Source organism: Lathamus discolor, chromosome 8, assembly GCF_037157495.1.
Source record: "Lathamus discolor isolate bLatDis1 chromosome 8, bLatDis1.hap1, whole genome shotgun sequence".
Lineage (NCBI taxonomy): Eukaryota > Metazoa > Chordata > Aves > Psittaciformes > Psittacidae > Lathamus > Lathamus discolor.
In genome coordinates, this window is record NC_088891.1 from 21,317,779 (window position 1) to 21,341,685 (window position 23,907).

The 23,907-nt window shown below is 49.9% G+C and overlaps 2 protein-coding genes across 2 annotated transcripts in view; both read right to left on the bottom strand.

Annotated features, from left to right (window-relative positions):
* The window catches only part of BBS4 (Bardet-Biedl syndrome 4), a 42,310-nt gene extending 34,820 nt beyond the window's left edge, over window positions 1-7,490 (bottom strand). Inside the window, exons 1-2 of the mRNA XM_065688943.1 lie at window positions 7,408-7,490; window positions 5,632-5,683 (exon numbers count right to left, since the gene is read on the bottom strand). Of these exons, the coding sequence (XP_065545015.1) occupies window positions 5,632-5,683; window positions 7,408-7,437 (82 nt within the window). The 5' untranslated portion in view covers window positions 7,438-7,490. The remainder of the gene's footprint in view (window positions 1-5,631; window positions 5,684-7,407) is intronic.
* Window positions 7,491-9,084: 1,594 nt separating this feature from the next.
* The window catches only part of ARIH1 (ariadne RBR E3 ubiquitin protein ligase 1), a 60,347-nt gene continuing 45,524 nt past the window's right edge, over window positions 9,085-23,907 (bottom strand). The window contains exons 10-14 of the mRNA XM_065687943.1: window positions 15,885-16,015; window positions 15,731-15,788; window positions 14,237-14,497; window positions 12,440-12,552; window positions 9,085-9,883 (exon numbers count right to left, since the gene is read on the bottom strand). Coding sequence (XP_065544015.1) covers window positions 9,799-9,883; window positions 12,440-12,552; window positions 14,237-14,497; window positions 15,731-15,788; window positions 15,885-16,015 — 648 coding nt within the window. The 3' untranslated portion in view covers window positions 9,085-9,798. The remainder of the gene's footprint in view (window positions 9,884-12,439; window positions 12,553-14,236; window positions 14,498-15,730; window positions 15,789-15,884; window positions 16,016-23,907) is intronic.

The window sequence follows — 23,907 nt, forward strand, 5'->3', positions numbered from 1 at the left end:
TCCCTGCGAAGGTTTTCCCTGTTCCGGTAGTCATGGATGTTAATGTACACACACTAGAGGGCAGAGCTGTGCCAGCACATTCAAACTTCAGCATCATCAGTTTGTGGTGCAGAGATTACTAGGCTGGTTTGGGGGGGGGGAAGAAGAGGATGAAGCAGAGTGTATTATACAAGTGAATTACCCAAGAATGATAATTCATTCTTTCAATGTCACTATTCAAAACTAACGGCTGTACCAGGTCCTGAACAAGATATACACAGCACTACTACCCACCGATGGCAGAGAGAGGAAAGCATCAATGTCTCTTCTATAAAACAACGCTGTTGTTACCCACTAACCTATGTTATTAAGAAACCATTTTCTTCCCAGAAGGTTGCAGGTTCAAATGGGGTAAAAGACCTTGGCTTGCACGTGGCCAGATGGAAATGAAGTGGTACGTTCAGGGACAGGAACTGCATCTGCTCTCCCCCAACCACAACATTTCCACTAACAGCTTTTCCTTCTGACACACTTAGAAGTATTAATTCATTTAACTCAAGGGGGCTGCTTTTATCAGGGTTTCTCAGGCAGCTTCACTCTTACAAGTTCAAAGGCAGCTTTGAAGCTGGCTCCAAGAATGGATTTCTATTGATTTCAGAAAATGTATCAGGAATTCATAAATGATCAGCTCCGCAAGTGCATGGAATCAACTCCTCGGGGTACAAACATCTCCTGCTCCTCGGAGTGCCTGAGCCATTAAAATACTTACAGGACCCCTTAAAGTATCTGTGGCAGCAGGAGGCATCCCCAGTGCTTCATCTGTGTGAGCAGGAGCTGTCCATCTGCACAGGACCCATCATCAAAAGCCACTTCTCCTTCTGCATAACCTGAAAGTTACGTGTTATCTAACAGTAACATTTTGAGATGGCTTAGCACTGTGAGCATCTCAGCAGCAGATAAAGGCAGCTTCACTGCCCATCAAAGCAGTGTGTGCAATTGGTTTTTATTAGAACCCATGGATGACACCCTTGGCTTCAAGGACGAGCACCCACATGAACAGGATGGTGCTACCGGTATTTGAGCTTAATGCTGCTGTGGGATTTTGCTGGACAAGAGTAACTCGCACTGCTTGAGAATAACATCTATTAAACAAAAGAAACTACCTTGGTAAGATACAAAATACCACGGTGTTGTACCCAAAGCATGTTTCCGCGTGGTAGAAGTGTGGTAACTTTGAGCGTCAAAAACACCCTCATTACCACTGAGCTCAAGCACAGGATACACCCCCAGCTTCAACACACACATACACATCGCACACTTCCCCATTTCTACTATTTACCTGCAATAGCCAAATCTAATCAAACTTTGCTGCTACTTACAAAGGGACACTGAGCACTCACATGTTTATCCCTGATAAACGTACCTCACCAGCTGTTGAATTCTCGAGTCAGTACCTTACTTTGCCTCTGAGACAGTGTAATAAAAGCAGAGAGAAGTTCATTTCCTCCCTCTCAGTGACCCACACGGGCCTGACCAGACATTTTGGCTAGTTTTGCTCATAACTATATGAGACTGAAGTGGAATTCACCAAAACCAATGTAAGACAAAGACTCACAACATCCTTGAAACATCCAGACACAAGGCTGACTTTGCTCCAAGGTGAAGCCAACAAAACAAGTGCTTTACCAAAGGTCACAGTTAATCCAAGGCAGAATTCCCTGCTTCAAACTCAAGAAAAACACATACCTACAAACCAGCCCTAAAATATCCCAATGCCCAGGACTGAGAAGAACACTTAATCCCTGCTGATGCTTTTCTGCTTCACAAAGGGAAGATTTTTGCTTTGACAGTTATCTACCTGACCCTTCCTTGGGCAAACACAGAGGTGGCTGGTAACAACTCAGCCTTCTCCTTCTTCACAATCTAACGGATTTCTAGCCCAAGTTCTTAAGTGAAATCTGCTTTCTTTTGCTCTGGTTTATTTATTACAACACACACATCTTTAGGTTCCTACCCTGTTATTAAAAAGCCATCACTGTACCTCACAAAATCTGATATTTGTGTGGAAATCCAAATGCATTTGAAAATGTTCCATTAACCTCTGAACTGTTCCGAGACTAAAAGCAGCCCAAAGCTTCCTTTCTGAATACGTTTTGCCACCATAAAGGGAAATAAATTCAAGTTGTGTTCCATAAAAATCAACAATACAAGTGGTAAAAGCACTTCTCCACTACTAGGAGATACTCTAAAATGACTTGATTTGCCCGTGTGGCCACAGGAAAGCAGGAAGATGGGAATCTTCAGCCTACTGCAATTCAAAACCAGTTTGGAAAACATGCAATTCATTTAGAAAGCAGAAGGGAGATTAAACCCCCATCACTGATAGTAACTCTACACGGCTTCAAGACACAGAGTTCCCTTTATTCTACCATTAACCGCTTGGGGACAAAATATGAACCTGAGGAGAGTTATGGATCTCGAGGTAGCAACAGAGGGAATTGATTTTGAGAGCAGCTCTCCCCACGGGGGGAAAGGACAAAATAATGAATGGGTTTAGCTCCTAATGTGTCAGCTGCTGAGTAACGACAGTCACCAAGCGCAGCTACAACATACTCTGAGGGGTTTACCTTCTACTGGTCCCCTTAGATTGCTAGATGTAGAGACTTCACATCCTATCACCACATCCAACACCTTTCCCCACCACCACTGCAATCTGTTCCTGACCCTTGATATGCTTGTTGGACGCTCATCCTCTTCCCTGCAAGGGAGGCTCTCTGAAACCCCAACACTCCGGGCACGACGGAGGGACCCTGACAGCAGCTAATTCAAGAGCAAATTCCGCCTCTTAACTCCAAGTTATTGTTTAGGAGTTGTAAAATGAGGTTGCTAAACACTGGTTCCAGGTTTCTGTTTTGCCTTCTTTTACAGACAGGACTGCAGGAGCATCCAGAGGTAAAGCAACACAACAGTGAGGGGAAGCAACTTGACAGCTCTCAGGTCTCACAGTTCAACATTATTCAACATATTCTCATCTGCATCACGGGTCAGACTGAGAACACGTCCGCTGCTGTGCCTCCTGGTTAAGCACAGAACTCACAGCTGCATTCAGTCATTCACATGATTCCTTGCAAACTTGAGCTCGCATCCACAGGAACATGTTTAATACCTTTGCCGTATCCAGTACAAACACAGGCAAAGATGATATAATCAGAATGCAAGCGCTGTGATGATTCAGGTTAGGACTTCAGCAGTGACAAGGTCAACCTTAAGGCCTTGCCCCTGGGTCGGGGCAATCCCCAGCACAAGCACAGGCTGGGGGAGACCGGATGGAGTCCTGAGGAGAAGGACTTGGGGTGTTGGTCAATGAGAAGCTCCACATGACCTGACTTCAGTGAGCGCTTGAGCCCAGAACCCCGCCATGTGCGGGGCTGCACCCCCAGAGCGTGAGCAGCAGGTCGAGGGAGGTGAGGCTAGGTGGAACTAGAGGAGCTCTGAGGTCCCTTCCAATCCAAACCACACTGTGATTCTCTGATTCTATGACATGGTCATACTCTGCTACATTTCTGCACAACATTGTTTAGTTATTGCAATACCTCCTCTATCTGGGCAAAATTTCATCCACACTAAACTTCATTTTACCAGATAATCTCTTTCACATTTTACCAGATAATCTCTGTATTTCATAGATTTTAATGTTGGTTTCAGTCTCTCTCTGGCATACAATGTAAACCTAAAAAGGCAAATTGCTTCACCAGAAAGTTACCGGTGTTCAAAAACATCAGTTTAAAACAAGTTTATTCAAACAGAACTGATGTACATTTGCCTGGCTCCTTAAATTTCACCACGATTCTCCTCAGGTAAACTAAAATAGGAAAAGACATTTCATTAAGATATCCTATGAAAGTCCTATCTAAAACAAAGCAAAGCAAAAGCCTGTCAGGGGAACAGGACGCTGTTCTTTGCTGCCAAACCCCACAGAAGCACATACAGCATCACTTTCAGTCTCTCCCCTCCTCTCTTACATGACCCCAGCATCACGCCCACACACAAAGGACACTGTTACATCACTCCCCATTACAAATCTTTCTGCTGCCCTCATTTCCTAGAGATTAACCATCAGGCAGCTCAAATCAGCTTCTGCCCACTAAGCTAAAGGCAACACAGTCAAGTATTAAACAGCAAAGCGCAAAGGCTTCCAAGGCATTCCGTTTCAGAGGTGCGACTGGGGCTGGAGATGCCTCAGTTTACCTTAAGAGACAGAAAAGAGAACTATAGAAGTCACAGGCTGGATTACTTTTTGTCTTCACCATAGTTAATTTGGAGTCAAGAGTCATATCAGTATAAAAGAGAGATCCAGAGCCATGAGTAACTGGATTTCATTCACTACTTTCTCCCCTCTGGTGTCTTCCCCAGACGGGTGAACACCAACGGAAGGAGGTGGAAGGGACACTGGCTGGTGGTGGATGCTTCCTCAGTGTGTCTGTGAGGCCCATGGCACCATCTTTCTTTTTCAGCTACTCAGTTCTCTCATGAATTATGCAGAGTTGATTTCTAACCCTCACCCCGCCACAAAAGAGTGCTAGAGTTGCCAAACAAGCTCCTTTTGAATGCCAGCGTGATCACTGAGGCAGTCTCCATCACAAGGAATTTAGGAATACGGAAGATCTCCTCCCAAACTGTACTCCAATGGGCACATCACACATTCAGGGTAGAAAATGGTCAGAGTGCTCCCCAGCTGAGCTTCCCTGCATTAAAAGGTGAGGGAAAAGAAACACTGTTTTGACTGGCACTGTATCAGGGTTCTAGCAACACGCATAATCTGAATTGATGGGGTCCTCTGGATACTTGATAAAGCAAAAGCCACAGAAAAACACCCAAAGCTCATCTCAGGTAGGCACAAGTCCCTGCAGTGGACAGATCCGTACTAGGGATGCGTGCACAGCTCAGTACCATCAAGAAGTGTGCTCATCACATGCGCTGGGATGAGTCACACCACAAGGGCGAGAGGAAAGGCAAAAGGAGAGGCTGCAACATCAAATCGTGCTGCAGGCTTTGTAAAGGGTCTGGGAAAACATCAAGCTTCAGCCAAACATTTTCAACCAGTAACTGAAATTGTTCTTGTTCCAGCTCAGATTCAACCAGGATTTCAAAACAGGAACTGGGACCGAGTTAGACTGTTTTCACCAAAACCAACCAATAATTAAATGCAGTTACGACCTGACTGGTCTTGTCTCACCTGCACATCCCTTTTACTTCAAAGCTTAGGAAATGCAACATGAAAAATCACCAAGATGCAGCATTAGTTTGCCAAGATCCTTTTTACAGGAAGAAGACCCTAAACCGAACAAACCCCTCTTATAACTTAAGAAGCTAAATGGATATCCAAGTCACTAGCATATACACAATAAAATATACAGTCTCTTTGATTACAAGCAAACATGATTCCGGCTGTAGGTACAGTAAGTCAGGCAGCAACAACACCGAGCTGATTATACAGACCCTAGAAAAAATCACTCGTACTCAGCAGCTTACAGTCTAATAGTCCTGTCTGTTCCCAGTGGACATTTATTTCTTACTAGAAAGCTGCCCACACTATAAAAGAAATCTTAAAATCAACCTGCCCAAGAAACACAATTGTATCTTCAAACAAACCTTTTTTAGGATGGGGTTTCAGAGGTTCTGTAGCCGCTGGCAACGAAGAAACCTGAAAAGACAGAAAAGAGGAGTATTAAATACACCAGGGGAGGTTTCTTGAAGATCTGTTCCAGAAAATAATCAGAAAGGACAACTGGCAAATCCCAAAGGAGGATATAAAAATAGCATTGTTGCTGCGAGGCACAGCCTGCCCTGCCAAGCACTGCTCTTCCCCAGCCTAGCTAGGTCATTCCTTAAAAACCCCACTCGCTTTAGAGCACATTCCCATTCCATAGGTTCACTGCTACTTGTTAGGATTCTAGAAAGTGATCCTTACCTCGCAAACACAGAACTCAAGCGGTTAAGATGCCAATTAGAGATCACAGAGGCAAACCTCAAACGCGGCTGTCATAAAATGCTTGGAAAGTTAATGAGAACAAAGCTGTTCCTGGGGAGCCATCTGAGGCCGCAGGCAGGTAACGCAGCCATGTGCCATCATAGGGCAGCCAACCTCCACCTGCAAACACTGCCCCGATGTCATGGACCAGCAGGAGCCCAGCCTGGGGAAAACAAATGCATTTGATACGTTCTGACTTTGCATCCAAAACGGAGCCTTTGCAGAAGAGAAACACGCAGGGAGGCAGCGTTACTTCTCACTTCCAGTTTCCTGGGGAGAGGACGTTCCTCGCTCCTCTTCCCCAGACACAACAGGACTGCGCCGGCCTGCGTCGCCTTCCCTCTCCCTCATACACATGCTTTAAAGGGGAGACCCAGTCCACCCTTGGTCCTTGTGATGCTTTGGGAACACTTTCTAGTTTACTCTCTTTTACCAGAGACGGGGAGGATGGGAGATCCTGAGCACAGTCTGAGACACGGAAAATAACCCGGAATGGACACAGCAGAGGTTTTATTTCTTCCTGGTTTCCAACATTTTGTTCACTTCTCTGATTCCTGGGGTGCAAAGCTGAGCTGCTGTCACAGAACGCGGCCTATCTGCTCTATCACAGAGCCACCCCCTCGCTCCTCACCGGCAATAACCAGCACAACCCCGAGGCTTTACCTAAACACGTCTACAATGTCCACACACGTTATCCCAGTTCCGAGCCCTGGCGCTCAGCACTGTGAACGCTTCCCTGCTCTTCCCTCCTTCACCTCGCCATCGCTTCACCCAGACCCCTCGGACACGCTCCCATCACCACAGAGCCGGCACAGAGCCCTGCAGGGCTGCACGAGCCACCACAAAACCAGTGGCATTTATTCCTTCTCACTTTTTAAAGATACTTCTCCATGAGAGGATTTTTGCCCCAGTAATTCCAAGAGCATTGGGCAATGATTTAGAATCACGGAACCCCAGACTGGTTCGGGTTGGAAGGGATCGTAAAGCTCCTCCGGTTCCAAGCCGTGCCATGGGATCAGTGTGCTCCCGTCTGGATGTCACACCGAGGGCAGACTCAGTGCACCTCTGGAAGATGAGGGAAAACCCACTTCCCCTTCCCAAACAGGTACTTTGCGGTACCTTAACACCTCTTTAACACCTACAGGCTCCCGGGTAGGACGCATTAGCACTACCTAAGTCACAGCATTACGCTATTACCCCCTGTGTAACACCTGGTTAATACAGCGCAGCAGGTGAGGCACACACCTCACCTCAGCTCAGCTCCAGCGCCCCCCCGCTGAAAGCCGGAACAAGGCTGAGCCCCGGCTCCGCTCCGATCCCCGAGCGCTTCCCACCCCTCCGAGACGAGCACGCCCGTCCCGCGGGCGCGGCCTCCCCTCACCGCGGCGGCCCCTCACCGGTGCGGCCTGGGCCCGCGGCTCCGCCATGGCGCCGGCAGCGGCAACGAGCGCCCCGTTACCGTGGTTACCGGCAGCCGCGGAAGCACTTCCGGGACAGCCGCGGAGGAGCTCGGCGCTGGGCCTGACGGGAGGGCCATGGCTGCGGGAGCGCCGCTGAGGGCGGTCCCGGCGGGGATGGAGCCGGCCCGCACGGGTGTGTTAGGGAGGGTTTGCTCGGCTCCCCCGCTGTGCCGGGCGGACGGAGCCGCCCGTGAGGCTGCCGGAGGGAGCGGTGATGGGCGGAGGTGCGCGCTGCGGCCATCCCCTGGCGTGGTGCGGGGCTGAGGGGCCGGCGCCGCGGTGTGAGCCCTGCCAGGGGCCGCGCTGCCAGGGGCCGGAGCGTTCAGCAGCAGCTGCTGAACCGTCACCGTCTGCCCGGTTACCGTTATCTTAACGGCCGGCACCAGACCCGCGATCCCGCGTGGGTTCAGCTTGGAGAAGATGGCAGAACCCGCCGCCAGGTCCCCCCCGCGCTCCGGGGGCACACCGCTTTCCAGAGCGTGTTAATGCATGCAGAGGGAGCTGCGAGCCAAGGGGAGCCGGCGCCTGCGGGTGGGCAGTGGCAGGCCCTGAGGCAGCTGTGGGGCAGGTCTCCCACACGAGTCCCATAGGAAAACAAGCCGGTGTTGGGAAGGCTGAAGGGCGAAACAGGTGCAGGGGGATCGAACTACATCACTGGAAGTGACGGAGCCGTCGGGGAGGGAGCCGAAGCGGCAGCCATTTAAGCCCTGCCTTCATTCACCCCTTTGCGGGTCGGTTCCCCCTCGCAGCTGGCAGAAAGCCTTTGAGGCCGCTGACCTGGCGAAAAATACCACAAAAGGAAGTCCTATACAGGAGTAAATTTAATAAAACCACCACCACTTGTTTACTTTAACATAGCTCTTGTTACAGAAATCATAAAATGGACTCAGCAGCTAACTCATGAGTTCTGTCCCCTTCTCATTGAAAAATAGCCCGCTGATTCCAACGCCTGCTGCACTGGATGGAGTGGTAAATACCTGCCAGGGCAGGATGCCCAGCGATTGAGCCCAAAACAAACACAAAGACAATTCAACCATCTTTCCTTTTCAATGTTACGACTCGTTATAATGTAAGTGAAACCCAAACAGGAAGGAAGGGTCCTTTTGACAGATGAGAGGGGGAGAGAGAGGAGATCCACAGCCGAGATGCGTCCATGAAGTCTTGTGAGAAGCGGTGCAGAAACACCCCTTCCTTTTCCTGCCTTGGAATTAGAACTCTAAATCCACACACACCCCTCCTCTGGGGTCAGAGCACGTGTCCGGCGTGCACGGGTGGGAACAGCAGAGCTGCACTGGGGCAGGTATTGATCCAGGGCCAAAACGAGGAAAGAAAACGGATTAAAAGGCAAAACGCACCCTGAACCACAGCGCTCCTGCGTTGCACGGGGGTCACCAAGCGCCAGGAGCTGCGCAGGGGGACAGGGCCGGTGCCAGCAGCGGATGGAAACACACACAGAAGGAAGAGGAGAATCTACTGCTCTGGGAAAAGCCTTCCGGAAAGAAACGAACTAAAGTGGATATTCACTGCAGCAGCACACGCTTCCCCCCCTCCCCAGCCCAGGGCAAACCAAACGAAACCAAACCAAACTGAAAGAAAGTGCACAGCAAATAGACATAATCTTGGAAGATTTTTAAAGAATAAATATTTTTTTGTAATTAAACATTATGCAAACACGTGCCACGCTTGCTCTTTGTCCATGCATATGCGCTATATACAACTTTGAAAAATACTGTGTTGTCCTCTTTTTGTTTTAAAAGTCATATACAAAGGTTTTTTTGTTGTGGTTTTTTTTTTCTTCCTTGCTGTGTACCCCCCCACCCCCTCCCCTCCCCAGAATCACCTTTACAACGAGCCAAATCCACATTCATCCATGTACGTGGGTGGCAGAGAGGAGGAGGAGGAGGGGGGCAGGAGAGCCTTCCCCCCCTTACCAAAGTACATCAAAATGGCTGGTTTGGACATGAAAAGCAGTGTCAAGAAACTGGTTTAAATTTCATCTGTACTACACACAGGAAAAGAAAGATAGAAAAGAAAAAAGGAGTCGGCTTGGAGAATGAAGCTACGTTACAAGTTAAAGTCGGAGGGTTTTTCGTTTTAGTGCGTCTGTCACACGCGTGTTGGCCGCCTAGAATACTGTTGTACAATGGGTTATCTACCTTTGTTTTTTATTACAATATAATTTACTTAAATGTTCTGTTAACAAAACAGAATCCCAGTACTACAGACCAGCGGTGTAACAGGCGGAGCGCCTTGTGTGTGTTTATTGGAATCGCATGAGCACTCTAGAGATGGGAAAGGTTTCAGAGTTCGTTTTATGCGGGGCCGGGCTCAGTCCTCGATGTATTCCCACAGGTCCTTCTCGTAGCCTTCATGCACGTGCTGCAACAAAACCCTTCGTCGGCTCTCGCAGTATCTGGGACAAAGAGGAAGAGCACAGAGGAAGCGCGTCAGGAACCACGGCTCAGCCCCGGCAGCCAGCAATGCAAATCTACGTTAAGCCTCACTTCCGAAAGAGGAGATCCCCCTGAGAAGGGCCTTCGTAGCCCGTTAACAGCACTAATTAAGACTTGAGTTACTCCAGTCACTCAGCTCCGGGTCCTTGGCTGCAAAAACAGCATGCAAATTTAGAGCTTCCCATGCAAAAGCATCCCTACAGCTGAGAAACCGCCACTAACAACCAGGAAAGGAAGAAGCTGTGGCTGCTAAGTGCTAAAGCTGGAGCACGGGGCAGCAGTGACACCCGAAACAGGCTTAAGCTCCCTCAGACATGGGCTGGTGCCTACTCTGAGCTGTAGCAGGATGACAAAAACCATGAGGCTGGCTGGGCAAAGCTCAGTTTCATTCCCCCTCCAGAATCCCAGTGGAGATGGAAGCAGTCCTGGCTACAAAAAGGGTTGCTGGACTGGATGGAGTGCAAGTGTTACCTCACATCGCAACTCCTGGCTCTCAGAGGGTTACTACACCCTGCAGGCTCTTCCCACCTACACTCATTTCAACAAAGCTGCAGATAAACCTGATCCCAGAGTTAGGTACAGTCCTACCAGGATCAATGATACTGAGGAAAAGTGATATCATAGGAACATATCAAAAGATGCCATGTTCATTTCGGGTGCGTTAGCCAACTAAAAAGATAAAAAGCAGAGAAACATTTAAGGTATTCAGGTTCCAAAGAGCAAATGATAAATAAGCAGCAGCATTTCCGAATCAAACCCCTTCCAGTGGTGGTATCAAAGCCTCCAGCATCTTTAGGCATGCAAGGAACAAGACAAGTCTCAGTTACAGCTCCCAAGGCCCAGCTGTGGAACCAGTTCATGGATCAGCAGCACACAACACACCACTCTGGGCTGGAACGGGAGAAACTGGAAACCAGGAGCCGACGGCCAAGTTACTGGTTCCTGCTGGGAATTGTGCGCTTCATTTTCCTGCAGATTTATCTGGGTGAAACTGCTCTGCCTCTTCTCACTGCTATCAGCTCTTACAACAGAAGCCATCACACACAAAGTCCCACTGGTCTTCTGAAGCATGTGACAGCACACACACACAGTTGCTGCTCTCCCAACTTCAGTCACTTTGCTGGGGGGTTTAATCCCACTTTCTAGAAGTGTCTCTGCAAGCTAAGGGACGGAAACAGCTCAAACCAAACTAGCTATGGGGTCAGGTCCTGCACCTTCCCAGAGCTCTTTAAACCCACGTCAGCAATGTCCTCAGTCCCAGTCTTACGCCATAACCGGCACACGAAGAGCACTGTTCAGGACACGATTGAGACATGACTGAACTAGTTAACATGGGACCTGCACAGGCTTGACAGCTGCATACTTTCATGCCAGAGACATGAAAGCAGTTTTGGGATACTGTGTTTTCAGGCAATTCAGGCTCTATTAGGTTTTAATTTCTTCTGGATAGTTGTTGCTATGCCTAGAAGTGCATCCAGTTTCAGAGGACTTAACTGAACATGCAGCTTGATCTGAGATACCAACTTAATGGTTGTCTTAAGAGGGTTAATCACAAAATACCTCAAAGGAGAAGGCCTGGTAAGGCTTTTCCAGCCCCAGCCGTGCTATGGCAGGACAAGCCACAGGCCCACCACAGCTTAATGGCACTGCCACTCCCCGGAGTCCCTTAGTCACTAGGGCTCACCCTATTTTGGCTTTATTTCCCCCTTAAGCGAGGCATAACAAATTCAGTGACTTTGGCAAAATGCCTCAAAAGCACAAGCCCTAATCCTGTGACTCATCTGCATTCCCAGCTTTGTATTTTTCCACTGTGCAGAAGTGATTCCCCTGGGAGTGTGAAAACCCTTGGCACTTGTGCCACCTGGACCCTGGTTCCTCTGCTCTCCTCCCTCTCTCTTCCTTAAGGACAGCTTTTCTACACCCACTTTTTGCAGAAATGGACCGAAAGCAGATAAATAAGAGAGCTGATTGCTCTCTTATGGCAACTCATCCTAAGCCAAAGCTGTCAGCCTGGAACAATAAAGTCACTCCTTGTTCTTCAGCCCTCACTATGCAGGTCCCATCTTGGTCCTGGCCATTCCCATGCACTCCTGTGCAGGAAAAGCACTGTATGAAAAGCTGCAGCTTCTGGTCACAAGATTTTTCCATTATGGGATTAAATCTTCTCACTACTGCTCAGCAGAGCAGCTACAAGGCAGTGCTGGAGCCTCTCCCTGGAGGCTGTCATCTCCCCAGGGGCTGGTCCCAGCCAGGGCACACAGAATCCTGCTGCCAGCATCTGTGTGAGGGCTTCGCCACTGAGGATCAGGGGCTGGTGTGGGACACCACCACTGCTGTTCTCTGATGCCCAGGGGCTGACTGATGATCACAAGGTATGGCAGAAGGCCAACAGCAAACAGCTTCCCAGGGATGTGACTCTGGAGAAACCATAGCTTGGCAAGTACACGTGCCACTACCTGTCACACGGGATGGCAATGCAGGCAGCTTTGAGGTAAAGGATTATTCAAACAACAAACCTGTACTTATCCTGCACTTTCTGCTTTATGTCTTGCAGCGAATCTTGGGATATATCTCGCTCAAGGTACCCAGAAAGCACTTCTGTAGCATTCTCTAAGTCTGCTTGGTTATTCTGCGAAGACAGGGGTAAAGAAAACAAACAGAAAAAGAGTATGGGGGTTAAGGAAAGCAAGACTTCTTTTTCCTCAATGCATCTGCAATCAGTATTGAAATAAAACAAAGATTAGATAATGCACTGAGTAACGCTTCAGTAACCTGCTCTGAGCATCAAGACTAAAAAGCTGAGATTTCTTCATTTATTAGAAGAGAACCTGCATATCTACCATCAAGGCTTATGTATTCCTCGATATGCAGTATCCCAGACTGGTTTTGTGTTGAAGGGACCTTAAAGCTCATCCAGTCTCAATCTCCTGCCACGGGCAGGGACCCCTTCCACTGGAGCAGCTTGCTCCAAGCCCCTGTGTCCAACCTGGCCTTGAGCACTGCCAGGGATGGGGCAGCCACAGCTTCTCTGGGCACCCTGTGCCAGCGCCTCAGCACCCTCACAGGGAAGAGCTTCTGCCTAAGAGCTCAGCTCAGTCTCCCCTCGGGCAGGTTCAAGCCATTCCCCTTGGCCTGTCCCTACAGGCCCTTGTCCCAAGCCCCTCTCCAGGTTCCCTGCAGCCCCTTTAGGCACTGGAGCTGCTCTCAGGTCTCCCCTTCAGGAGCCTTCTCTTCTCCAGGCTGCCCCAGCCCAGCTCTCTCAGCCTCTTTCATGTCTCATTCTGTCCCTTTTGCCAGCAAAGCCTCTGCTAACTCCTGGTACCTGCACAGCAGCACCGGAGCACCACCTGCACTCCTGCTCAGCAGCTGTGTGTGCCCTTTGCTGAGCATGCAGCACAGAAGCAACCTGCTGGGCTTCTGCACAAAGACCAGCAAAGGACTGCTCTGAATCATAAACAGTCAACACAGCTTCACCTGGAATCAGATTTGGCCTCCATGTTTAGACCTTCACATGCAATTTTAATGGCAGTGCTCTTGGAAAAAAGCCAACACCAGGTAAAGACAAAATGCCAGACTGAAGCTTTAACGCCTTTTTTGCCAGTTCAGAACCTCATTCCCTTTCCTGTTTCAGGGGGCAGCATCTTGTAACTCCGCTTCCTCTTCCAGCAGATAATGCTATACAGAAGCACAGAATCAAGCAGGTTGGAAAAGCCCTTTCAGCTCATCCAGTCCAACCGTTCCCAGCACTGCCCAGGCCACCACTGCCCCATGGCACTGAGGCCTCGTCTCCACGGTGTGTGAGCACTTGCAGGGCCAGTGCCTGCAGCCCTGCCCTGGGCAGCCTGTTCCAATGCCTGAGCACCCTCTGGGGCAGGAATCGTCCCTCAGCTCCATCTAAACCTGCCCTGGTGCAGCTTGAGGCCGGTTCCTCTTGTCCCATCCCTTGTTCCTTGGGAGCAGACCTGGCTCCATCCTCCTGGCAGGCACTTGCAGGGAGCGATCAGGTCCCCTCTGAGCCTTCTCTTCTCCATCTGAACCCCCCAGGTCCCTCAGCCGTTCCCCATCACACTTGGGCTTCAGGCCCTGCACCAGCTCCATTGCCTTTCTCTGGCCCTGCTCCAGCCCCTCCATGTCTCTCTTGTAGTGAGGGCCAGAGCTGAGCACAGGATTCAAGGACCTCTATCTTTTGCACCACAGAATGTTAAGACAAGACTCACTTGGGCAAAACCAGGGACAACAGCTTCCCCCAGCATTAAATCTATACTTTCCTTAGCTTTGTAATCTGAGCTTCTGACAACTGTGTTTTCTCCTACCTCAAAGATAATGGACTGATTATTCTTTTTGAGGTAGAAGGCAAAGACGTAAGTGTACATGAGTGTGGCACGACACTGGCAGAGGACGTCGACTGCTTTCTTCAGAAACTGCACCTCAATCCATGACATGTTGTGCTGCTGCATCTCCTCCATCTTCTGCTTCACCTGAGCATAGAGCTTGTGCTCAAAGCGCAGGCTCTGCATGTGGTTCATGTAGCGGTTGCAGTAGAACAGGTACCTCTGCAGGGCTGCTCTGGATCGCTGTGTTAATTCCCATTAGGGAAAAAGAAAGCGAAGAGTTAAAACAAAGTACTGGCTGCAAGAGAAGTAAACCCTTCACAAGGCTCTTCCTGACCCCAAGAACCAGCTTCCTTTCCAAAGGTGTTTCCTCTCCTCCCAAGCTGGCCAGGCTGTTAACCCCAACACTGCTGACAGACCTGCTGCAGCTCACTGTCCTGCAGCCACTTTCCTAGAGGGGCTGCGACATCCTCACTCCCAACCTTGAAAGTAACTAGAATCGCATGGCTACAGCCCCACCAGTTCTGAATTTCACCCTTCCAGAACTTAAATGCTCCCAGTGTCATAAGAAGCAGTGGGAAATACATTTCCTATTTCTTGAAGGGTGGGGGTTTGGCTAATAAGGAACTCCAATTAAACAACTACAGTGCTTGTGTTCAGAGGACAACCTGAGGTTGCTTAGACCACACTGATTGCACAGCAGGGGAAAGAGACCATGTGCTAAATAGTACAAGAGAACCACGATGACTCAGTCCACAGCCATTAATCTTACTTCCTTCTCACTGACAGACCAGCTGTAAAGAAAGGACAACATGGGCAGAGTTAAACCTGTGTGTTGTGGCTGTACAGAGGTAGCACGTATCAGCCAAAGGCATCTCTAACTGCAGGAGGAAAGGCTGCAGGAAATCCTTTGGTTCTTGGCTATAACAGAGATGCAGGAAAGGGATTTCTGCAAGCTGCAGCACACAGTGCAATCCCTGCCATTAAAAAGATGGGTGGCTCTATCCTTATTCACCTAAGAGGTTAATGCAGCTGCAACTTCACCCGCAATTTCTTCAACGTCAAGCCTCCAAATATAGTTATTGGCACAACAGAAGCCTTCTTTTATTGATACTCAAAAGCTCTGCTGCATTTAAACACCTCAGGATTCACATTAAGAACGTCACAGAAAAGAGCATTTCATGCAGGATGTGAGGATCGTTGTCTCAGACCCACAGCATTATGATGACTTCATGGGAAGAGCTGCTACAAAACAGGCAAGGCAGCATGACAGATAACAACTGAGCTAACATGCTCTTTAAATTGGGTTAAAATGGCTTTGAACAGTTTCTTTCTGGCAGGAAGCAGGAGTCGAAAGCTGCGGGGGAGTGTAACTGTCGACTGGATTCGTGCCCAAATCCAGGAATTTTTATAGGTTTAGAGAAAGCACACCACAGGGCTGGTGACCTCCCTCAACACTACAGGTTATGGACTCACCTCCTGTGCATCCCTTGCTGCCTTTGCATCATCCTCATTGTAGCGATTACAGTTGTACCTGTAGCAGGGGACACAGATGCCACAGATGTCAGTCCAAATCGTGCTGTTTGTGTCCCAGCTCCATCGCTTCCAGCACAGCACGCTCCGGACTCACCAGGCAGATCCATGGGGCTCCCAGGGGCCCAGACACACCCAGCAGAACTCCGCTTTGCAGTTCTGGTTCCGACACACCATGTGGTTACAGCCCCCGTCCTTCTCAATGGTGACGTGGCATTTCGGGCATTCCTGGTCACAGGACAGAGAGCATCATTAGCAGGGGAAGCGCAGAACCCACCACAGTCCTGGGAAGGTGACAGGTACCATGGCAGAAAGACACAGCACGTCAAGTGAAATGCACAGAACCACAGACTGGTTTGTGTTGGAAGGGACCTTAAAGCTCATCCAGTTCCAACCCCTGCCACAGACAGGGACCCCTTCCACTGGAGCAGCTTGCTCCAAGCCCCTGTGTCCAACCTGGCCTTGAGCACTGCCAGGGATGGGGCAGCCACAGCTTCTCTGGGCACCCTGTGCCAGCGCCTCAGCACCCTCACAGGGAAGAGCTTCTGCCTAAGAGCTCAGCTCAGTCTCCCCTCGGGCAGGTTCAAGCCATTCCCCTTGGGCTGTCCCTACAGGCCCTTGTCCCAAGCCCCTCTCCAGGTTTCCTGCAGCCCCTTTAGGCACTGGAGCTGCTCTCAGGTCTCCCCTTCAGGAGCCTTCTCTTGTCCAGGCTGCCCCAGCCCAGCTCTCTCAGCCTGGCTCCAGAGCAGAGCTGCTCAAGCCCTCGCAGCATCCCCGTGGCCTCCCCTGGCCTCGCTCCAGCAGCTCCACGTCCCTCTTGTGCTGCTGCCCCAGAGCTGGATCAGGGCTGCAGGGGGGGTCTCCCCAGAGCACAGCAGAGGGGCAGGATCCCCTCCCTGAGCTGCTGCTCACGCTCTGGGGGCTCAAGCACACACTGAAGCTGGGTCATGGGGAGCTTCTCCTCACTCAACAGCCCAAGTCCTCCTCCTCAGGGCTGCCCTTGATCCATTCTCCACCCAGTCATTTGTCACAGTTTACTTCTTCCCTTTGATCATTAAGATCCTCTTCTGAGTCAGGCCTTAAAACATTTCCAAAGTTGGAACAGCTACATAGTAGAAACCTCAAGGAATAACACATTGGATCTATGCTGCTGTCAGAGTGCTACACAGGACAGGTCATTTCATGACCTTCTCCACAATCGCAGCAGTAGTGATAGTCCGTAACAGCCTGGGGAAGGCATGTGGCTCTCCTCACCATCAAGCGCTTGGTCCCCTTCAGCACTCAAACTGTTTATGTCCCATGCTCCAAAGTGCATCAGCCTCACGGTGAGCTGATGTCATGCTGTTATCAATCCAAGACACCTGCAGTCAACAAAATGCCATCCAGAAAGTAGCTGGAAACACGTACCAAGGATCTAATGTGCTTCAAAGAAGCTTCCTCCAGCTAAAAAGCCACTTCTCCTGGGGCATTCCACATTTCCCATTTCCTTCCCCACTTCATGTGACACCCCACTGAAGACCTTTCTACAAGAGCCAACATGGGTCTTCCCTTTCAGGGGTGAGGCCTTTGACAGACACAAGGATATCAAGGAGCAGCACTGCACAGGGTGATCTCTGGGGAGTGGGGTGTATTTCTAATAACACCGATCTCACTCTCATACATCAGCAGCATGTGGCCACTTCTGAAATGACATTCAGCTCACGTGGAGCATGGAAGATTATTTCTGTACACAAAAGGCTGCAAGAATATCTGTCCTAAGCTGCCTCTACGAGCAAAGGAAGCCAGTCCAGCTGTCTTCTACCGGCTGTTCCTATCCCTGTGGCACTTCTCCAGTGGCAGGAGACAAGGCTCCTGCACAAGAGCTGTCCCAAGAACACATCAGGTGAACTCAAGCAGCTAAATATCCCCCCAAATAAAGCCAAATCCATTTTAGCCTGGATCAGCTCCCCAGTCCAGCTCACCACACAACCACATCAGCATCTGTGAAGTATGTGCAGTTTTACCTACAAGGCAATAACAAAAGGAGCCAAATAAGTAATCCCCACTCAGGTAAAATCAGCTGCATCTTCTGGGTCAGACGTGTACAAAATCCCCTCCCCAGTAGGAGCACGTCTTTACTGTTTGCTAACCAGAGCAACCACTTCCTATGCTGGCATTCCAGTGCCTAAGGGGGCTCCAGGAAACCTGGAGGGGGCTTTGGGCAAGGGCCTATAGGGACAGGCCAAGGGGAATGGCTTTAACCTGCCCGAGGGGAGACTGAGCTGAGCTCTGAGGCAGAAGCTCTTCCCTGTGAGGGTGCTGAGGCGCTGGCACAGGGTGCCCAGAGAAGCTGTGGCTGCCCCATCCCTGGCAGTGCTCAAGGCCAGGCTGGACACAGGGGCTTGGAGCAAGCTGCTCCAGTGGAAGGGGTCCCTGCCCGGGGCAGAGGTTGGAACTAAATGGTCTTACAGTCCCTTCCAACCCAAACCAGTCTGGGATACTACAGTATTGTGATGGACGTTTCTGCAGTCACACCTCTCCTCCCACCCTCGTGCTCTGTCAGCTGCACGCTTGCTGGCTGCTTCTTTGTTTTGGACCAGGGGGGTTTGGGACTGGTTGTTACTCCAACGGATTCAAGAAGCAAGAAATCACATAATGGGATTTTTCCAGACCTGCTTTTCTCCCCATCACTTGTGTTTGCCCACCAAACAGAGTAACTGACACACAATAGCTCCTGTGCTGGCCTTCCTGGGGGCACAACATCAAGATACCCTCTTGGGCTGTCCATAGGATGGATACTCAGCCAGGTTAGCTTGTTCCCAGTTAGTCAGTCAGTGCAGTTCTGTGAACATCAGAGTTAAAAGTGGTGGCCTTGGCAGTGCTGGGGTAATGGCTGTACTTGATGATCTTGAAGACCTTTTCCAACCTGGCTGATTCTGTGAGCAATGGTCTCTCCTTTGCATGCAGTACCCACTGCAGTATCTGGGTTTTTCCCTTTCCAGGCAGCCCTTCTCCCTCTTCCAATCTTGCACCACCACGTCAGGACCCAAATTTAAGTTTATCCCAACAATGTCCTTAGATCCCTGCTCCATTTGCTCATCAACCAGAGTGCATTTTGCCAATACATATGAACAACGGCACTGCTCCCTTGCCACCCCAACAGTGACCCTGGGCGAGCAATGATGTCTTGTTTTCCAAGAGAAAGTGGTGGTCATAGAGCCATGTGGCTCCTTCCAAGCACATCTCATCTGATGAGATGCCCGTATCTGCATGCCACGGCACAAGACACAGCTAACCCAACTAATCAGCTGCAGCCATCACTCCTCCTTAGCAGAAAGCCCACAACTGGAAGGCGAGAGGAACAGTTCCCAATGACCTGCCAAGCTGCAGAGGCGCACCAGGCACATCCACACCACAAGGACATGGGGCCATCCTCATCTAGGCTCAATTCGGAGCACAGGAATCCTGTTCTCCGGTCTTTGAGAGCAAGACCAAGCTCTTCAGTGTCTCAATACCACACAGCACCTGGGGCTTGCAGCCGTAGGATGCAAAGCAGAACAGAAAGACCTTAATTACAGCTCTTTTATTACAAGGAACACCATCCTTTTCAAGCCTAATCCACCTGTCAAGCAGAGCACAAGGAAAACCGATGACACAGATCCATGAAGCTGCCTCAAAGCGCGGAAGTGGAACGTTACTGAAAATTAAGGCAAAGCCATGAGGAGAACACCCTAAAGAAACGCTGAACACCAGTGGAAAGACAAAAGCCCCTGACACACGGTGTGGGAGAGGTTTAGAGATTAAGGAGGCTGGGGAAGGCAGAGCTGCTGGAGAATTATGGCCACACAACAACGTAAGAGCCAGCAAATCAAATCACTGCCCCGGGAGATTATTCTGCACGTTGCCTGTCACAGCACTTGAGAAGCAACCTCGCTAACACCGCTCCACTGCGAACAACGTGCTTCGGAACAAAAGGCAGGGCAAACCTGGCACAGAACAACCCCTGGTCTGCGGTAAAAGGCTGCTGTACCTGAAGCACCATAAAGCTCAGCTGCTGTTTCATGAATGGGAGGATAAATAGAAACACGTTTCCTCTTTCAGGACAGGTGGAATGGGTTAGTCCTCTCTGGAGCTCCGGAGCTAGTGTCCATCAGCCTCCCAGCCCTGCTCCCTCTGACTGCTTCACCTATAGCCCAGCCTATTCAGAAATAAGAGTAATTTAAAAAATCTTCAAATTCAGAAATCAAGATTTCTGAATGCACGTCAGCAATATACAGAACTGCTGAACTTGAGTATGGTTACCACAGAGCAGTGCAACATGACAGCACTTAAGAGTCAGAGAATGGTTTGTGTTGAAGGGACCTTAAAGCTCACCCAGTTCCAACCCCTGCCACGGGCAGGGACCCCTTCCCCTGGAGCAGCTTGCTCCGAGCCCCTGTGTCCAACCTGGCCTTGAGCACTGCCAGGGATGGGGCAGCCACAGCTTCTCTGGGCACCCTGGGCCAGCGCCTCAGCACCCTCACAGGGAAGAGCTTCTGCCTAAGAGCTCAGCTCAGTCTCCCCTCAGGCAGGTTCAAGCCATTCCCCTTGGCCTGTCCCTACAGGCCCTTGTCCCAAGCTCCTCTCCAGGTTTCCTGGAGCCCCTTTAGGCACTGGAGCTGCTCTAAGGTCTCCCCTTAAGGAGCCTTGTCCTGTCTCTGAGGGATCCCCTCCCTGTGCTGCTGCTCACGCTCTGGGGGTGCAGCCCAGCACACGGGGGGGTTCTGGGCACAAGCGCTCACTGAAGCTGGGTCATGGGGAGCTTCTCATGGACCAACACCCCCAGTCCTTCTCCTCAGGCTGCTCCATCCGGTCTCCCCCAGCCTGGGTTTGTGTTGGGACTGCCCTGACCCAGGGGCAGGACCTTGCACTTGGCCTGATTGAACTCCATGAGGTTCGTATGGTCCCACCTCTCCAACCTGCCCAGGTCCCTCTGGATCCCGGCCCTTCTCTCCACTGTGTCAAAGAGCCACTGAGCAAAGCAGAGTGTTTTCAACACTTGCTGAGCTGAGAGGAGAAGACAGCACCTTGACATCTGAGGAAAGATGCTGTTCACAGCTCCAGCAAGAAACAACGCTGGCAAGAAAGGAAAGAGCAAAGTTCGATGCTGGTTACCAGGAGGATCTAGCGAGCTGCCAGAATTCCTACAGGTCAGAACAAATGTAGGACTTCCAGAAAGTACAGAGGAAGCACATGTTCAGACACTGAAAAGTGACCTGAAAAGGAACAGAACTGGGTTTGTGCCATTTTATCTCACTTGGAGGAGAAAAAACGGCCAATAGGTTTTCTGGAGGAAGAAAATCCGCCTGTTTTATACATCAGATGTTCAAGCCCTGTCTAGCCCAGAAGATAATGAGATGGTGACATGCCAGAAGCCAAAAGCAGCAAGGCTGGGGCATTTTTAGTATCAGATGAACAACCTTCATTAACACCAATTTAACTTGACAAAAAAAGCCCCAAAAAGAAACAGTGCCTTGGGTGCAGAGCAGCACCGTTAGCACCTTTGTTCTTCCTCCTTTAGTGCTTCAAGGTGCAGAAAGATTATCATCACTGAAACTCAGGTTTGAAACAGGTTTCCCCTCCTCCTTTTACACTCCTTCCAGGCTCCTTTCAGTCTTGAGACACCTTAAGAGTCCAAAATTAAATGCACAAATCCAACCTTTCTATACTACTTACTCCTCTCAATGCCTGCTTAACAGAAGTAATGGATCTGTGTGGTTCCTTTATTCCCAGAGCCACACGAACCAAACGCCTGAAACCTGCTTGGTTGAATTCAAGAAAGGAACTATTTAAGAACCAAGTTTCTACAACAAACAAAGCTGCTTTCCTGCCCCAGACTATTCAAACCCTTCTCTACAAGACTCTACAAGGCTTGATAAAGAACTTGCGTTGGCTTATCTAATTTAAATTCATTCAGTTAAGCTGAACTCGTGTGTGAAAGGAGCTTATTTTAAGTAAAAGGCCATCTATTCCAGCACACAGATGTATCTAGCCCCCATTCTCCTACTGCAAATGATTAGCCAGATTTGAAGCCCACATTCCAGGGGAACTGGCATTTTTCTCTTCACCTTGGTAGGTAAGGCAGGAAGTTCTCTTCCCTGACTGGAGACCACACGGGATAGGACTGCAGCTCAGCATCGTGCTTGGAGGACTCAAGAAAGCACTTTTCAACAGGTAGAAACAGCAACAGAGATCATAATAGCAACTGAACTGGGAGAGTTCTTCCCCCATAGAAAAGGGGAATTCTTACATCTGAAGGTGCCCAATTCAATTCCCTTCTAGGTTCTTTAAAATGAAGAAATTCAACACACAATTTGGGCTCTGACTTGCAGCCACTAAAGCAAACAGCTGTGAGGGCACAAACCATCCCTCACCAAGCACAACTGCCCTGCTTTCCTGCTAGATACAGTACAGGCAGATGTATGAGCACTCCACCTGCACGATCCCCATCCCAGCCCATCACTGCAACCTGACGCTCTGGCAGGAGAGGCTGTTGCTTGGTTCCTCTCCAACCAGCAGCAGGACTGTGGCTGTCAGACAGGCACTCGGGTTCCTCATGCCTCTGGCTGAGGGCCAGCAGGCAGTTGAGGCAGGAGGAGGTGGCTGGTGGCTGGCAGCCCCGCGACTCCGGGCCGATCCGGTTCTCCAGAGGCTCCAGTTGCACATGTTCCAGCAGCCAGCACTGCTTCACCATTACAGCAGTGTGGAATTACTGCCTTCCACAGCCTGCTGCCCACGAGAAGCAGAGATCAATACGAGGGGTAGGTTACATTTCCTGCCAACGTTGCCTTCAATTGAACGTAGTGTCAATTCAGAGAGAAGAATTGTGATATTGTCCCTCAGTTGATACGGATACCATGGGACTCGGGACAGTTGGCTTGCTCAGATGTCTGGTGCAATTACTCTGAGGTTATTTTTCCTCCTGTTGCTGCTGAACAGCCTGGGCTCCAAAGGATTTTCTTGCTGTAGGAGCATCTTGTATGGTATTAGAGGAGGTAGCTTAGACAGTGATGCTGAAGGACAGTGATGCTGAAGGACAATAGCTCTTCTGCTGCTGACGCCAGACTACAGAAGCTAACAGATAAGCTGGGCTGACGCCAGCATGTCTTGGCCTCATTCATTTCCCCTCCTCACCAACCTCTGGATGGGTGTTTCCCACAAAAGTCTTCATACTCCAGCCATCCAATACTATTTCTGACAGTCTGAGCTTTGCTTTAAATACCAGCCCAACCACTAGCATGGCTCCTACCTGACAAAGCCTAGATCCGGATTACAAAACAAGAAAGGATGACCATCTTTACACTGTTTCTGTCTATGCTTAAGTGCTTGGGAAAGCAGGCTGCAGAAACCATCATCATCCTTTCCGAGGAAGAGACAAGTAGTTTCCTCTTTCCAGTAGCCAGCGTTTGTGGCACATTATGCATGTTTGGTCTATGTAACACATCGACATCCATCACATCAGCCTTTTCAATGGACACAGAATCCAGTAAGGGAAATCTTAACACTTGATCATAACAAAAGCCAGCAAAGAGAGCACAGACCCTGGTCTTCAGCAGCACATAACAAGATAGGGGCAAGTAGAAGACGGGGAGCCCTAAGGCCATGACCAATATCACTCCCTTGAGGAGTGGCAGCAGCTCCTCACCTGGCTGCCAAGGGCTTTGTCACAGGCAAAGCAAGGCTGTGACCATTCTGACATCCCAAATATGCAAGGCTAAAGCTCAGCCCTTTCGAAGCAGTCCAGCCATTCTTCATCAGATTTAACAAGAAGCAATACCTGAAGACCACGCAAGCTTTGAACAACTCCAGTTCAGCTCTCGAGCCACAAGACATTGTCAATCAGCCACCTCAGAACAAGCCAAGTTCACTTTGTTGAGCAACACTCAGCCTCCAGGCAGGGACCACACAAGTCTAAGCCCCCAAAACAGAAAGCAGCAGCTGAGACCGCACAACTTCAGCCTGATTTTAACTCTGTTTCTGCACGATGGCTGTTTCTGCTTCCACCAGAATGCAACATTCCAGCCCAGTGGAAACCCCACAGCCAGTCCCAGAAAGCAGCAGCCACTGCTGCAAACAATACCATTAACCAGTTACACAAGAGA